This window comes from Rhinatrema bivittatum, chromosome 7 (assembly GCF_901001135.1).
Source record: "Rhinatrema bivittatum chromosome 7, aRhiBiv1.1, whole genome shotgun sequence".
Classification (NCBI taxonomy): domain Eukaryota; kingdom Metazoa; phylum Chordata; class Amphibia; order Gymnophiona; family Rhinatrematidae; genus Rhinatrema; species Rhinatrema bivittatum.
The window spans coordinates 278,505,457-278,520,344 of record NC_042621.1 but is presented as its reverse complement, the minus strand read 5'-3'; the positions used below and the strand labels follow the sequence as shown (position 1 = coordinate 278,520,344).

The 14,888-nt window shown below is 43.9% G+C and overlaps 1 protein-coding gene across 2 annotated transcripts in view; it reads right to left on the bottom strand.

Moving 5' to 3' along the window:
- SLK (STE20 like kinase) overlaps positions 1-14,888 on the bottom strand; it is a 194,639-nt gene that overhangs the window by 121,091 nt on the left and 58,660 nt on the right. For both annotated transcript variants that reach the window (XM_029610310.1, XM_029610311.1), the window contains exon 6: positions 8,954-9,148. In XM_029610310.1, the coding sequence (XP_029466170.1) occupies positions 8,954-9,148 (195 nt within the window). The remainder of the gene's footprint in view (positions 1-8,953; positions 9,149-14,888) is intronic.

Below are 14,888 nucleotides of genomic sequence, written 5' to 3'. Positions count from 1 at the left end.
TTTCCCTCGCGCCGATGGGCGCGCGCTCAGGCCCTGTAATGGCGCACGCTCTGTGCTGCGAGGACGGAGCAAGCAGCTTCAGATCATCTCACCACCACCCCTCCTTGTTTCGTTCTGCTCTGCAAGGGAAGGCAGCGTGCCTTAGCTCGAGTCACTCCCTCCCCCCCACTGGATGCTGTAAAAAAAGTTCATTCTCCGCTCCCTGCCCCTTTTGCCCAGCACCGGCCAATCGGGGAGCGAGGGAGTGGAGAATGAACTTTTTTTTTTACAGCGTCCGGTGGTGGGGGGGAGGGAGTGATTCGAGCGAAGGCACGCTGCCCGATTGGCAAGCTTCGGCAAGCCCCTTTTGCCCAGCACCGGCCAATCGGGCAGCGTGCCTTCGCTCGATTCACTCCCTCCCCCCCCCCCCTCCCACCGGACGCTGTAAAAAAAAAAAAAAGTTCATTCTCCGCTCCCTCGCTCCCCGATTGGCCGGTGCTGGGCAATCCGAATTTGGCAGCATGGAATTTTCAGAACTTCAGAAACCTCCAACTCGGGCGGGCCGATCACAGACAGTAGGCGGGCCGGATGCAGCCCGCGGGCCGCCCCTTGCCCAGGTCTGCTCTAGACTTTATGCATCCACAGTGTTTATCCCACGCCCCTTTGAAGTCTTTCACACTTCTGGTCTTCACCACTTCCTCCGGAAGGGCATTCCAGGCATCCACCACCCTCTCCTTGAAGAAATACTTCCTGACATTGGTTCTAAGTCTTCCTCCCTGGAGCTTCAAATTGTGACCCCTGGTTCTGCTGATTTTTTTCCGACAGAAAACGGGCCACATAAGGATGAGGCAACAAAAACACAAAAAAAACCATTCACCAGGCCCTCTGAAACAGGCAAGAGCCGCAACACGTATCTTCAAGGAAATAAGCGCCTCTGGGCCACTGTTGTTCCAGCAGGACTCTTCAATATTCCAATGCCCCATGGCTGTTAACTCCAGACAATGAGCCCTCCAACCATGGAGACTCACATCTGTCGTGAGTACTAACTAGGTCAGAGAGAACAAGGGAGCTCCCTTTCTCATATGATCCTCCTGCAACCACCACTGGAGATGGGAACAGATTTCCATCGGCAAGTGGAGCTGAACCGCACAGTCCTGAGACTGCGGGCTCCAACGAGATAGCAGAAAGCGCTGAAGAGGACGCATACACGCCCTTGCCCATGGCAACACTCCAGGCTAGCCACCATCAAGCCAAGCACCTGTAGGTAGGACCACACCATCAGGCGTATGGTGTTCTTCAACTGACACACTTGAGACATCCATTTCTGGATCTGAGCTTCCTGTAGGAAAACTCTGTCCTGTCTCGTGTCGAAGCAGACCCCCAGATATTCCAATGACTGGGTTGGCTGAAGACTGCTCTTGGTCAGGTTTACCACCCAACTGAGCTCCTGCAATAAGGAGATCACCTTGTGTGTCCCCAGGTGGCTCTTCCTGAGAGTTGGTTTGAATCAGCCAGTCGTCCAAATACAGGTGCACCAAGATTCCTTCTTTTTGCAAGGTCACCACTACTACCACCATAACCCTGGAAAATGTTCTGGGAGCAATGGCTAGACCAAAAGGTAGTGCCTGAAACTGATAATGGCTCCCCAACTCTGCAAAGCATAGAAAGCATTGGTGTTCCAATTGGATGGGAATATGAAGGTAAGCCTCTGACAGATCCAAAGTGGTCATAAATTCCCCCGACTGTACTGCCATTATCACAGACCGTAAGGTTTCCATGCAAAAATGAGACCTTCACGTGATGATTGACTCTCTTGAAATCCTGGATGGGAAGAAAGGAGCCCTCCTTTTTGGGCACAATAAAATAAATGGAATAACGCCCCATGTTTTCTTGATACATGGGCACCAGGAACCACAGCCCTCAGTCTGAGGAGCCTTTGAAGCGTGAATTCCACTGCCTGCTTCTTCTGCGGGGAGTGACAAGGGGACACCATGAACACATCCCCAAGGAATACTGTGAAATTCCAGTGCATACCCTTCTCGTATCACCTCCAGGATCCACTGTTCCTATGTGATCTTGAGCCACCTCTGATAAGAGGGAGAGACGTCCCACTATTTCCTATTCTGGAAGGTGGGTCGGCAAACCTTTATTGGGAAGCTTAGGAAGGTCCATCACCTGAAGCCACTCCTCTCTTGGACTGTCGAGTACGAAAGGACTGAGACCTACCGAAAGGCTGAGTCCGCTGAAAGGTTGTCACCTCTGTAGGGACGTAAATGCTTGGAACCCCGGAGATGACCCCTACTTGTCCTAGGAGAATCTGTGTAAGCAAATCTATCATGTATATTCATTACAGATATCCTGAAAAACAGATTGGTTATGTGTTCCTCTAGGAGCAGGTTGCGAAACTATAATCTAAGGGAACAGCTTGGAGCCAAGTTCAGTTAGGAGGCAATCTGGCCCTGTAGTGACCTGAAAACTAACGACGACATTGGGCAAATCATTTTGTCTTACACTGCTTCAAATATAAATATAAAGGTGAATTTTGAAAGCCTGGCACACGAATTAGTCAGGCTCATGCACGCTGACCGTATTTCAAAAAGCGCCCAGATGTGCGCATTAATGCCGCAACATGGACATCTTAAAATTTTACAAAAAAGGATGTAGCATGGGCGTTGGAGCCTGGTCAAAAGATGCACACCTAAATACTTAAGCACCCCAGCACACACCGAGGTCCCCTACCACTTAACTTTACTTAAGCTTATAAAAGAAAAAGATAGAGCCATTTCAGAGGGGTTTAAAGGGTCTGGGATAAGTGGGGGAGGAGTACAGGCTATCAAACCAGGGGGGGGGGGGGGGATCTGGAGGACCTAGCTGCTAACTGAGCGAAATGGTGGATGAACTGGTAAAGGCTTCGGCGCGTGCCCCTTTTAAAATCCCCCAACTTAAGTGGTAGAAGTATGGTTTGCGCGCCCCCACTTAAGATTTGGCACACAAATATGCGTGGCCAGGCTATTTTATAACATGCGCGCATATATGCATGCAAGTTATAAAATGGTTGTGTCCCTGGGTGTGGGCTGAAGTATTCATGCCAATGTGTGCCTGCATGCCGGTTTGAAAGTTACCATCCTGGATTGTAAGCCCTCTGGGGTCAGGGAAATACCTACAATACCTGAATGTAATCCATTTTAATATTCTCGAAGGCGGAATATAAATCAAATAAATAAACAGTACCACTTTAAATTTTATCCTCCTAGCAAAAAGAAGCCAGTGGAGTTCCTTAGTACCAAACATCTGGTTCCAGTATCCAGTCCCAATAACAAATGTTCCAACATACTGGATAATATACAGCATATGAAAAAGAGAATTAGGCAACCCCCAAATAGATGACAATAACAGTAATCAATCCGGACAATACTAATACGGGAGTGGTGCCGCGAAATTGGAGGACAGCGATGGTGATCCTGCTTCGCAAGAGTGGGAGCAGAGAGGAGGCTGGAAATTACAGGGCAGTTAGTCTCACCTCAGTGATGGGAAAATTAATGGAGACTCTGCTGAAGGAAAGGACAGTGAGCTATCTACAATCCCATGGGTTGCTGGACCCGAGGCAGTGTGGATTCACCAGAGAAAGGTCCTGTCAGATAAATCTGATTGATTTTCGGTTTTTTTTTTTGATTGGTGACTAGAGAATTGGATCAAGGAAGCGTGCTAGATGTGATTTACTTGGATTTCAGCAAAGCCTTTGATATGGTCCCACATGGAAGACTAGTGAACAAAATGAGAAGCTTGGGAGTGAGCACTAAGGTAGTGGCGTGGATTGCAAACTGACTAACAGAAGACAGTGTGTAATGGTGAATGGAACCTACTCTGAAGAAAGAACAGTGTTAAGTGGAATGCCAAAGGGATTGGTTTTAGGACTGATTCTGTTCAATATCTTTGTGAGTGACACTGCAGAAAGGATAGAAGGTACAGCTTGTCTATTTGCAGAGAATACTAAGGTCTGCAACAGAGAAGACACGCCTGAAGGAGTAAAGCGCATGAAAAGTGATTTAAGAAAGCTTGAAGTCTGGTCGAGGATTTGGCAACTAGAATTCTTTGCCAAGAAGTGCAGAGTCATGCATCTGGGGTGAGGTAATCCAAAAGAGTTGTATACGATGGGGTGAAAGACTAATGTGCACGGACTGGGAGAGGAACCTTGGCATGATAGTGTCTGACAATCTGAAGGCAGCACAGAAATGTGATAAGGCGATAGCTAAAGCCAGAAGAATGTTGGGCTGCATAATGAGAGAAATAACCAGTAAGAAAAAAAAAAAAAAAGAGGTGGTGATGCCCTTGTACAGGTCCTTGGTGAGGCCTCACCTGGAGTACTGTGTTCAGTACTGGAGTCCATATCTCAAAAAGGATAGAGACAGGATGGAGGTGGTTCAAGGAAGGGTGACCAAAATGATGTGGGGTCTGTATCGGAAGACTTATGAGGAGAGGCTGAAGGATCTGAATATGTACACCATGGAAGAAAGGAGGTGCAGGGGAAATATGACACAGACTCTTCAGATACCTAAACGGTTTTACTGATGCACAAACTTCAAACCATTTCCGTTGGAAAGAAAACAGAAGAACTACATGTCATGAAATGAAACTCCAAGGGGGAAGACCCAGAACCAACATAAGAGACAAAATTTTCAAAGAGAAGGTGGTGGATACCTGGAATGCCCTTCCAGAAGAGATGAGGACAAAAACAGTAAATGAATTCAAAAGGTCCTGGGATAAAAACAGTAAATCCATAAAGGCTTGTGGATGATAAAGAAAAGGATGCATGGGGGTAACTTATACGGAGCAGCAGTTAGTACCTGTAACAGAAGGCATGGGGAATTACTACCTTTATCCAATTAGCCTTGAAACTGACGCAACCGCAACATTGCTCTCCGGTTTGACGAGGGGGCGGAGGGTGGGGAGGGAAAGAGGTATTGGATTCTGAAGATAGCCAACGCTGGACCCCCAACTTTTACTGTTTGGGGTACTGATACACTAACATTAGGGATAAAGCACAGAACTGCTTTTATGGCCAAGATCAAAAGCAAAGTACATTCATGCTGAATTGTCTGAAATATCAGGATGGCTGCTCACCACATAAAAATATTGCTAGCAGTAATTTTGTTATGGGTTTGACAGTTGCTTGGCTGTGATTGTATTACTATCCTTAACATAAAGCATGGGGATAACCTACACAGAGTGGCGATTACTACCCTTAACAGACACATGGGGGTAATCTGCACATAGTGGCAGTAACTACCATAAGACATTTGCTGAACAGACTGGATGGAACATTTGGTCTTTTTCTGCCAACAATACTATGTTACTATATATTAAAGCCCCTAAAATCAATGAGATCCAAGAATGGTTTTAACCTCCATACCAATCTAAGTTTATAATAAGCTGCCTTGGCCACTGTTTGAATTTGAAGCTTCAAAGAATTAAGGGTCAACAAACAAGTTGTAGGTTATACCTTTTTATTGGATCAACTCAATACATCTATGACTAGCTTTCAAGAGTTATCTTCTTCTTTTCATAGACAGTAACAACGGCAGATAAAGACCAAATGGTCCATCCGTTCTGCCCAACAATTTGCCTATGGTAGTAACTGCTGTTCTGTGCAGATTTCCCTCACGCGTTTTGTTAAGGGTCATGCAGTTACACAGAGTTTAAATAGTACCGTCATCAAGGTCTTAGGCTGCCTGCATATTTTTATTTAAAAAATGTCTAACCTGTGCTCTCCCACAATTTGAGGCATATGCCATTATAGCTCAATAAAAAGGGTGGGCAGCAGGAAGAATGACAGACCTCATGAGATAGTAAAACTTTACAGTTGAAGGCCTTATATCTGAAAATGGGTGAGACAGTCAACATCCTTTTTTTTTATCATCAAAGACTACTTGCTGTCCAGAATTACATCTAGATTCACTACAGTCATGAGAAAAGGAAAAACTACATTATCCATTTTTAGGAAATCAATGACAACTTTAGCTAAAGAGCAACTCACTAAAAGCATCTTTCCTATTCCAGTTCAACACCAGATTATTTTCATGTAGCCAACCCTACATGCAGACATTTTATCAATGTGGACAGGACCTCAGCGGCATTTGATCTTTTTATTAAAAGGGGGAACATCCTCCTCTGTCATATGAACTTCCATTAAATATGTGTGACCCAAGAGTTCACAAACAATCCTAGGAAAATTAAAAAAAAAGTGCAGATTAACATGTCTCTTGCGACTTTCAAGAAACTAAACTCTTACAGAAAGAGCTCCACTTTCTTGCATTATGGCAGCATCGCGAACCTGAAGTCTTTAACATCTTTATCCAATACCTGCAATTTTAATGTTCTTAGCTTTGGATCATGCTGGCCAGTTGAAAGAAAACAACTCCAACTTCTCAGACAGGGTTTGGATTATAGCCAGTCAGAAATTGATTTCCCAGATCTGGATATTAGTCCCAAAGGGCACCTAATGTAACCACTGCTGGTTTAACGGGCTGAAAGGGAGATTCACTAGGAGTCTGGACAAAACTGATTGGAAAGGGTCCATCCCAGATGAAACTGCTGAAGCAGAGTTGATGGTACCATCATTCAAAGGAACACTGGACTACTGCTGCTGCTTCAAACACTCATCCCTGGGCTCAAATTATGAGCTATGATGAATCCAGAGCAGATGCTGACATTTCCACAGCTCCCTCCCATGCGGTTGCTCAAGTGAAGTAATCTCCCAATGCCATGATGAGCCCGCTGAATGTACTGTGTCTCTCACTAGGCAATGGACAGAAGTCTAGGGGGCTGAGCTGATGCCTCCTCCCCTAATGATTAGTACTCCCATGGAAATCACAATGGGGCTATCCAAGTCCCAATACTAAATATTTAATTTGTCCCACGATCAACGAATAAATCAGAGTGAAAGGCACGTGTCGAGCTCTTGTCTTTTTTGTGGGTCAAGAGGTTCTTGACTTGTAATTTCACTAATATTTTTGTATTACATGTTTTTGTAATATTAATTACTAATATTTTTGTATATTAGGAATAGCCTAGTGGTTAGAGGGAGGAGGAATATCCTAGTGGTTAGAGCAGGGTTCAAGTCCCGCTGTCGCTCCTTATGACCTTGGGCAAGTCACTTTACCCTCCATTGCCTCAGGTACAAAACTTAGATTGTAAGCCCTCTGGGGATAGAGAACTACCTAAAGTAACTGAATGTAAACCGATGTGATATCTCAGATCGAATGTCGGTATATAAAAATAATAATAAAATAATAGAGCCAGAAAAGGTTTAATATTGTCAGCATATATTTTGTATCTCATCCCAAATTTCTTAATCACTTGCCTTATGGGGTGCAGATATTAAACAAGACCAAGGATAATTAAGATCCTTGAAGAACCCCTGCTTTTAAACAGCTCTATAATGACTTCCTTTCCACTTGCACCCACTGTACCCAATGAAGTTGAAACAATTTAAAATTGTGAACCAAGGGTCGTGGGTGCTCTATCTGTTGCATAAGTTTGAATGAAAATTACATGAATGGTTCAAAAGTTATTAGTGAGGTGAGGGGAGGTAAGGGAAAAAAAAAAAAAGACATGATACTCTTATAAGATCAGTTTCTCTGGAAGAACAAGGCTAAAAATAACCAAGTTACTGGTTGACAAGGTTATTAACTGGCAACTTCAGCAAGTCAATAAACTCAGTTGTGATTTTCAATAGATATATATAAAACTAGCGGAATACCCATGCTTCGATACGGTGGAGAAGTTGATAGAAACGAGTGAGTTAATTTCACGTAGGTTGAAAAGTAATTGTTTTGAGTGAGTGAGGGCTTTGGAGTTTATATATTTAGGCAGTATGATGAGGCTATCAGCTGGAGCTGACTCTAGAGCAGGCCACGTACAGTTGGCCGTGCGAGAAGCAGTGGTCCCTCAAGTCAACACCAACAACCTTGAGAGTCTGGCCCTGAGATTTGTTAATAGTCATCGCGAAGCACACTGTGACCGGGAACTGCAGGCGTTTAAATTGAAAGGGTAAGTCTGATGGTATAAAGGGGATACTAAGGATGAAAACTGTTTTCCCTCGTCTACAACCTGTGAAAATGATTGCTTCAATGACATTTCTGTGGAGGTACTATTGCATGATTGGCACGTAACATCCTGCATTACGGACTGCTATTCATATCCCATTCCGACTGGGTATGTGAGTACTCAACATTTTTTTTTGTGACCCCGGTGGGGTGTTGCATTCAATGACCCATTAAATGTAGGAAAGTGAAAAGTGGTTCGTTTTTCCAAGGACATGATAGGGAATGACTTTTGGTGACCCCAATGTGACCCTGGTGGAGTGTTGTGTTCGATGGCCCATCGAATGTAGGAAACTGAAAAGCAGTTAGTTTTTCCAAGGACATGATAGGGAATGACGGAGCCAAGTTTCAGCCTTGTAGGTAGTCGGCAAGTGGGAGAATTAGTGATGAGTGAGTGAGTGAGGGCTTTGGCATTTATCTATATCTCTCTCTCTCTATAGATATGGAGAGATAGATATATAGATTCCCCTCCCCCTAACAAAAGATGGCTTGGGCACTGCCTTTTAGGGAAGTGATCTTCAGTATTTAAAATTAAGCCATTGCTAACATTCACATACAGGTATGTAGTTCAAGTACATACTGTATACACCTTTAGCACATAAACAAGTACAGTATTTGTCTATAGATTAGCAAGGCTTCTTCTAGGCACTATGATTTTGTTTACCCTAACAGTCTCTGTAGCAGCATATTAAAAAGTGTGGGCTTGTTACTGGGACACTGCAAAGAAGGGATCTAAAACTCTTGTACATACTAGATAAATACATTTTTTTTTCCAAAACAAAAATTACATTTTCCTTGAAAGGGTATATAGTGCTACAACAAGCTTTAATGGACTTCTGTGGAAAATAAAGCTGTAAGTAAAAGTGACCTACCATTTTGATGGCTGTGCCAATGTAGGAGGGTCAGCTTTTGCTATTTTTAGCAGCACCCGCATTGGATTTAACTCATGGTGTGGAGGTTCTATTTGAGCCATCTCAATTAAAGTGACACCCAAAGACCAAACATCAGCCTTGTAGTCATACGGTCTGTCTTTAGAAGTCTCACACATCACCACCTCAGGAGCCATCCTGGATACAAAAATAAGTGATATATTACTGGAGAATAAAGTGCTGCTGAAAAATTGTGAAAATATTCAAGACGTTGCATTACGAAAAGGCTAATTTTACAACTCATTTAAAGTGTTATTTTGATTTACAGATACCTACAAAATATTTATTACAAAAATGCAAAGCAATAAAATGTACAGATAAAAAAGAAAAAAAAATTGAGATTAAATTGCTTTACATTATTGCAAATCCTTTAAAAGAGGGGGAAGGCAAGAACAGAACAAAAAATGTACAGGCAGAACAAGACATCTGTAAAAACAAACAAGGGTAGCTGTGAAAATCAGTTTTGTCTTCCATTCCCCTAGTCATTTCACTCAGAGTTAAGAACCAGTCAAGTTTAGAGCTAAAAGGATGCAGCTTTATTTTCAACATATAAACAAATTGCTCCTTAATTACCCAGGTTATATATTTATTCCTGATCTCAGACTGCCTGCTGTATCAGCTGGGAAATCTAACCTTGTATACAATGCTGGTAGCTAGGCCAGCTTGTGTAACCATCATATTCAAGCTACAATGCTCTATTCTAGCATGACTGCCCCCAGTGCATAACTCTCAGGCTCTTGCCATTTCTCTGACCTGAGATGTCCTTTAGTGATCATAGCTGCAATATGCTCACTGAAATCCTCATTAGGTTAGGATGAACTCTACTGGCCTGGCTGCACAACATTCCCCAGTATCTCCAAGCTGGGATGCCCTCTAGTGATTGTGGCTGTGCCATGTGCATATCCATTGTGTTTGTGCTGAAATTCAAGGCTAGTATGCCAACTATTGGTGTGGTTCTACTCAATGCACACGATGCAGAGGCCAGCAAAGTGCCCAACCAGTAAAACACCTGCTGCTTGCCATGGCATCATCACTTGATATCATACTTCAGTAGGCTAGGAACTATACTTTCAGTAATAGAAGCAGTACCTTACTACACCGATCTTCCACCTCTAATCTGGCTTGGGTACCCTGCCACCCTAAACTGCAACAAATCTGATATGTTTAACAAAAAAGAACAAAATGAATGAAATTCTGTGTGAGGGAGTATACAAAGAGACTCCCTCCAAATACCTTAAAACACAGGCTAGAGCCATCTACCCTAGTACGCTTTAAGACACAGACCTGCAAAGGATTCTGTGTCCCAGGAGGATCCCTTCCTCACATTATAAAGGATCAGGGCCCAGAAGGAGGCTGCTTCGAGCCCATGGTATGCATGTACAGTGTATGTATAACTGCTCTGGATGTTTAAAGCGAGGTGAGCTACTGTTTTGTTCTGCTGTTTCTTTGAACTCCTGTAAATATACCTTTGTTCCTGATTAGAACAGCCAAGCTTGGCTGTCTTCCTGGCTGTTCCAGACACTGTGGCTGGCCAACATTACACGTGGTGGCAATGTGGGATAGGTGGCCTAAAGAAGGAACCACAGACACCAACCCATAGCAACAGCAGAAGGGAAAAAGCCCCATAGAGTTTTTTTTGTTTGTTTGTTTCCTGGGGCCTCCCTAGTTTCTCACCCATTGGCGTTACAAACAGGCTAAGGGGGTAGCCCACCTGGAATAGATAGGGATCAAGAAGTGAGGCAGAGCCAGACAGGCCAGCAGGATTTTACTTTTTTTTTTTTCCTCTTCCCTCTCTTTCTCTGGAAAGTCACCTACCTAACACTCCCCTTCCCATAGATTGCAGGCAAATATTGAACAAATCATGTTCAATGTCACTCTTCCAAAAGGACAGCAAATGTGGTTTCAAACATTCAGGCCCATGCAATATTGGACGTGTTAAAGAGGCGCCTCCTTAACGCACGCTGATCCATTTCTCCAGGGCTCCCAAAGCAAAATGCAAATGGGCTGCCAGGGTAAAAAGGAGGCGCTAGGGGAAATTAGGCATCCCTGGTGCCTCCTTGGCAGTGGGTGCATGGAAGAGGTGGCTGTCAGCCACTAGGAAAACGGATGCTCAATTATAGAGCATCCCTTTTCCGAACCTGTGCACAGCCATAGGTTAGGAAAATGGACGCTTGTTAATTGAGCGTCCCTTTTCCTAATCTGACAGCTGGCACCCTTTTTTATTTTAAAATTTTCTTTGGGACATTATAATTTTGTAGTTCCTCTGACTTAATATCGCCACAAAATTAAGACGGAAGTACAGAAAAACAGTATTTTCTGCTTTTCTGTACCCTTTATGGGCTCCTCAAAAATTAACGCCTGCTCCAGAGTAGGCATGAATTTTTGCAGGTTAAAATGCGCACGCCGGGCGCCCTTTTTATTTTTTTGCATTGGGGGGGAAATAAGTAATAGCCTCATCAACATGAATTTACATGTGATAAGCGTTATTACCTACTCGCGTGATTGGAAGCGCATTTTCGATGCATCAGGGGCTATGGACGTGCATCCAAAACACGCGTCCAATCGCATGTTGAGCCATGCGCTGTGGTCAGTGCACGGTATTGCATCAGCCTGAATATGTTGATACCTCACATCACAGGCTGAGAACAGTTCATTCATGAAAACTTCCACAATCACAAATGAATGCTTTCGCACAAATATAGAGAATCGTTGATTTTATATTGAAGCTTATCTAAACTGGTCCGCACATAATCCAAAAGACGTCAATCAAGAGGACGCCATTCTTCAAATATACTACCTTATATACTCGTGTATAAGTCGATCTCATTAAGGGTATTTTTTGGGCTCCAAAATCTAGATTTGTCTGTCACCTGTGGATAAATTGAGGGTAAAGCCTCCCCCAGGGCTGCCCTCCATGTTTGAATCCTTTCCGCCCTTCTCCATGGCTGTCCCTCCTGACCCTGGTGTTCCAGCCGGGGGGGGGGGGGGGGGGGGGGAGGGGGAGGGAGGAGCTATCAGAAATGTTTTTTTACAGCAAAATTTTGTTAAAAAAACAAAAAACCCAACCCCCCCCAAAACCCACCCCAGCCATTCAAACTTCAGTAACTATAACGCCCCCCACCCTCCCGACCCCCCTCCCCCAAGACTCACCCAAAGTCCATGGTGGTCCAGGGGGTAGCCCAGGAGCGATCCCCAGCTACCAAGCCATCGGCTGCCAGTAATTGCTCCTGGGCCCCCCGCTGAACCACTAGAGACTTTGGGTGAATATTCGGGGGGGGGGGGGGGGGCTTTATATTTAATGAAGTTTGAAGGGTTGGGGCTGGGGGTTTTTTTTAAAACAAAATTTTGATTTAAACAAAATGTGCACAACTATACTACCAGTGTGTAAGTTGAGCCAGCTTTTTTGGGCTTATTTTCTGGCATAAATTTCTTGACTTATACATGAGTTTATATTAGGGATGTGAATCGTGTGATCGATCGCCTTAACGATCGATTTTGGCTGGGGGGGGGGGGGGGAGGGAAATCTGATAGTCATGTTTTGTTTTTTTTTAAAAATCGTAAAAAATCGTAAATCGGGGGAGAGCGGGAAAACCGGCACACCAAAACAACCCTAAAACCCACCCCGACCCTTTAAAACAAATCCCCCACCCTCCCAAACCCCCCCAAAATGTTTTAAATTACCTGGGGTCCAGTGGGGGGGGGGGGTCCCGGTGCGATTTCCCGCTCTCGGGCCACGGCTGCGTTAATAGAAATGGCGCCGGTGGCCCTTTGCCCTTACCATATGCCCTTTCCATATGACAGGGCAAAGGTAGCGCCGGCGCCATTTTGGTTCCTGTCACCCGACTTTTGGCCAGCTTGGGGGGGCCTCCTGACCCCCACAAGACTTGCCAAAAGTCCAGCGGGGGTCCGGGAGCGACCTCCTGCACTCGCGCCGTATTGCCAATATTCAAAATGGCGCCGGCGCTACTTTTGCCCTCACTGGACTTTTGGCAAGTATTGTGGGGGTCAGGAGGCCCCCCCAAGCTGGCCAAAAGTCCCTGGGGGTCCAGCGGAGGTCCGGGAGCGATCTCCTGCTGGACCCCCGATTTACGATTTTTTGACGATAAATCGGGGGAATTGTTATTGTATCGCGGCTCTAACGATTTTTGACGATTTAAAATATATCTGACGATTGTTTTAAATAGTCAAAAAACGATTCACATCCCTAGTTTATATGGCAAGTATGTTTTTGTATTTTTGCTGCAGCTTAAGATAAGGTAAGACCCCTTATTGCCGCCAGTAGCACGCCCAATAGCACCTCCTTTCACGGTGCTGTTATTGGGTGTGAAAGCCGGCAGCGATAGCACCACAGTGGTGCAATCGCTGCCAGCTTTCACAGGCCCGCTTCACCCCCCCACACCCGTTACTGTGGAATTCACAAACCGGTGCGATATTAGAAAATCCAGGCCTATGCTACTCCGGGGCTCCAAAATAAACAGAATCTTTAAATTTATCTCTACATGTCACAGGATATTAAGGAAATTTTGGTACCATTATCTAAAATTTTGTCATAACAAACCTTTTCCTCTTCTCCTGCAACTGTCTAGACAGAACAAAATAAAACCTAAGTAAGTCCAAAACGCAACTTAACTAATTTGTTTAAAGAGTCTCAGCATCCAGCCTCTAAATCAGAGCTTTCCAAACTTTTCATGTTGGTGACACACTTTTTAGACAAACATAATTTCACGACACGGTAATTCAGTCTACTAGTAAACCAGAGGTTAAAGGTTAAACGAACAAAACATATTTCGACAATTTATGTATGTTTCCTTAAATATATACATAAATAAAATGTTTCACGACACAACCTATCTCATGAAAACCTTAAATTTATATTAAAAATATATATTCCAAGATTCATGTTATTGTTATAATTTATGAGAAACAATAATAAAACAAATTGTCTGTCCCCCACACACGCATCTCTCTCCTCCCCCCAGCACATGTCTGGCCCCCACACTCATGTACCTCATCTTTTTGATTGTTGCCAGTTAAGTGCTTCACTCCCATCATCACCAGACACTGCTGCTTGCAGTCAGTACTCCTCATGGCCAGGCCTCATCGGCAGCAGCAGCCAATGCAAGGATGGCTGGGCTCGTTCCACCCACCAAGCCCCCCAAAAAACGCGATTGACAGCAAAAATCACCCAATAATAAGCAACCCATAAACTGAAAAAAAAAAAGTGAATCTCTAGGAAAAAAAAAGCCCAAACTCGCATCAGAGTTGACCGGGCTTGCGCGACACACCTGCACACTGCAGGCGACACACTAACGTGTCCCGACACACAGTTTGGAAAGCTCTGCTCTAAATGAAAGCAATTAACAGACTAGATTTTTTAGCTAGAATATCCCAACAGATTTTCAATTCTTGGGTCAGAGTCAGATTTGAAGTTGTAACTTCTACTAAACATTTCTACAACGCTAAACGACATAAGCAGCGCTGTAAAACACACACACACAAAAACCAGTCCCTGCTCAATAGACTGAGCAGGAAGTCTAATTGGCAAACATGTCTTTGAAATTTCTGGTAATCCTTAGCATTTGGAGAGATTTAATCTAATATTTTTTGAAAGGCTCAAAATACTGAATACTTGAAATGCTGAGAAGCTGAAATTCTGTTAACTGGAGGAAAATTAACTACTTTCAGATTTCTCATTTTCCATGCGTATTCTGTAATCTCCATTTTTCTTCTAGAAAACAATTCTATATTAACTCTTCTTTTACAGAAACTGCTTCTTTTACGAGTAGCTCCACTAGTTCTAATAAACAAAACAATTAGTTACCCAGTTAAAGCTGCAATTGCTGTGTGTGGAATCGTGATGACTTTAACAATGCTTAAG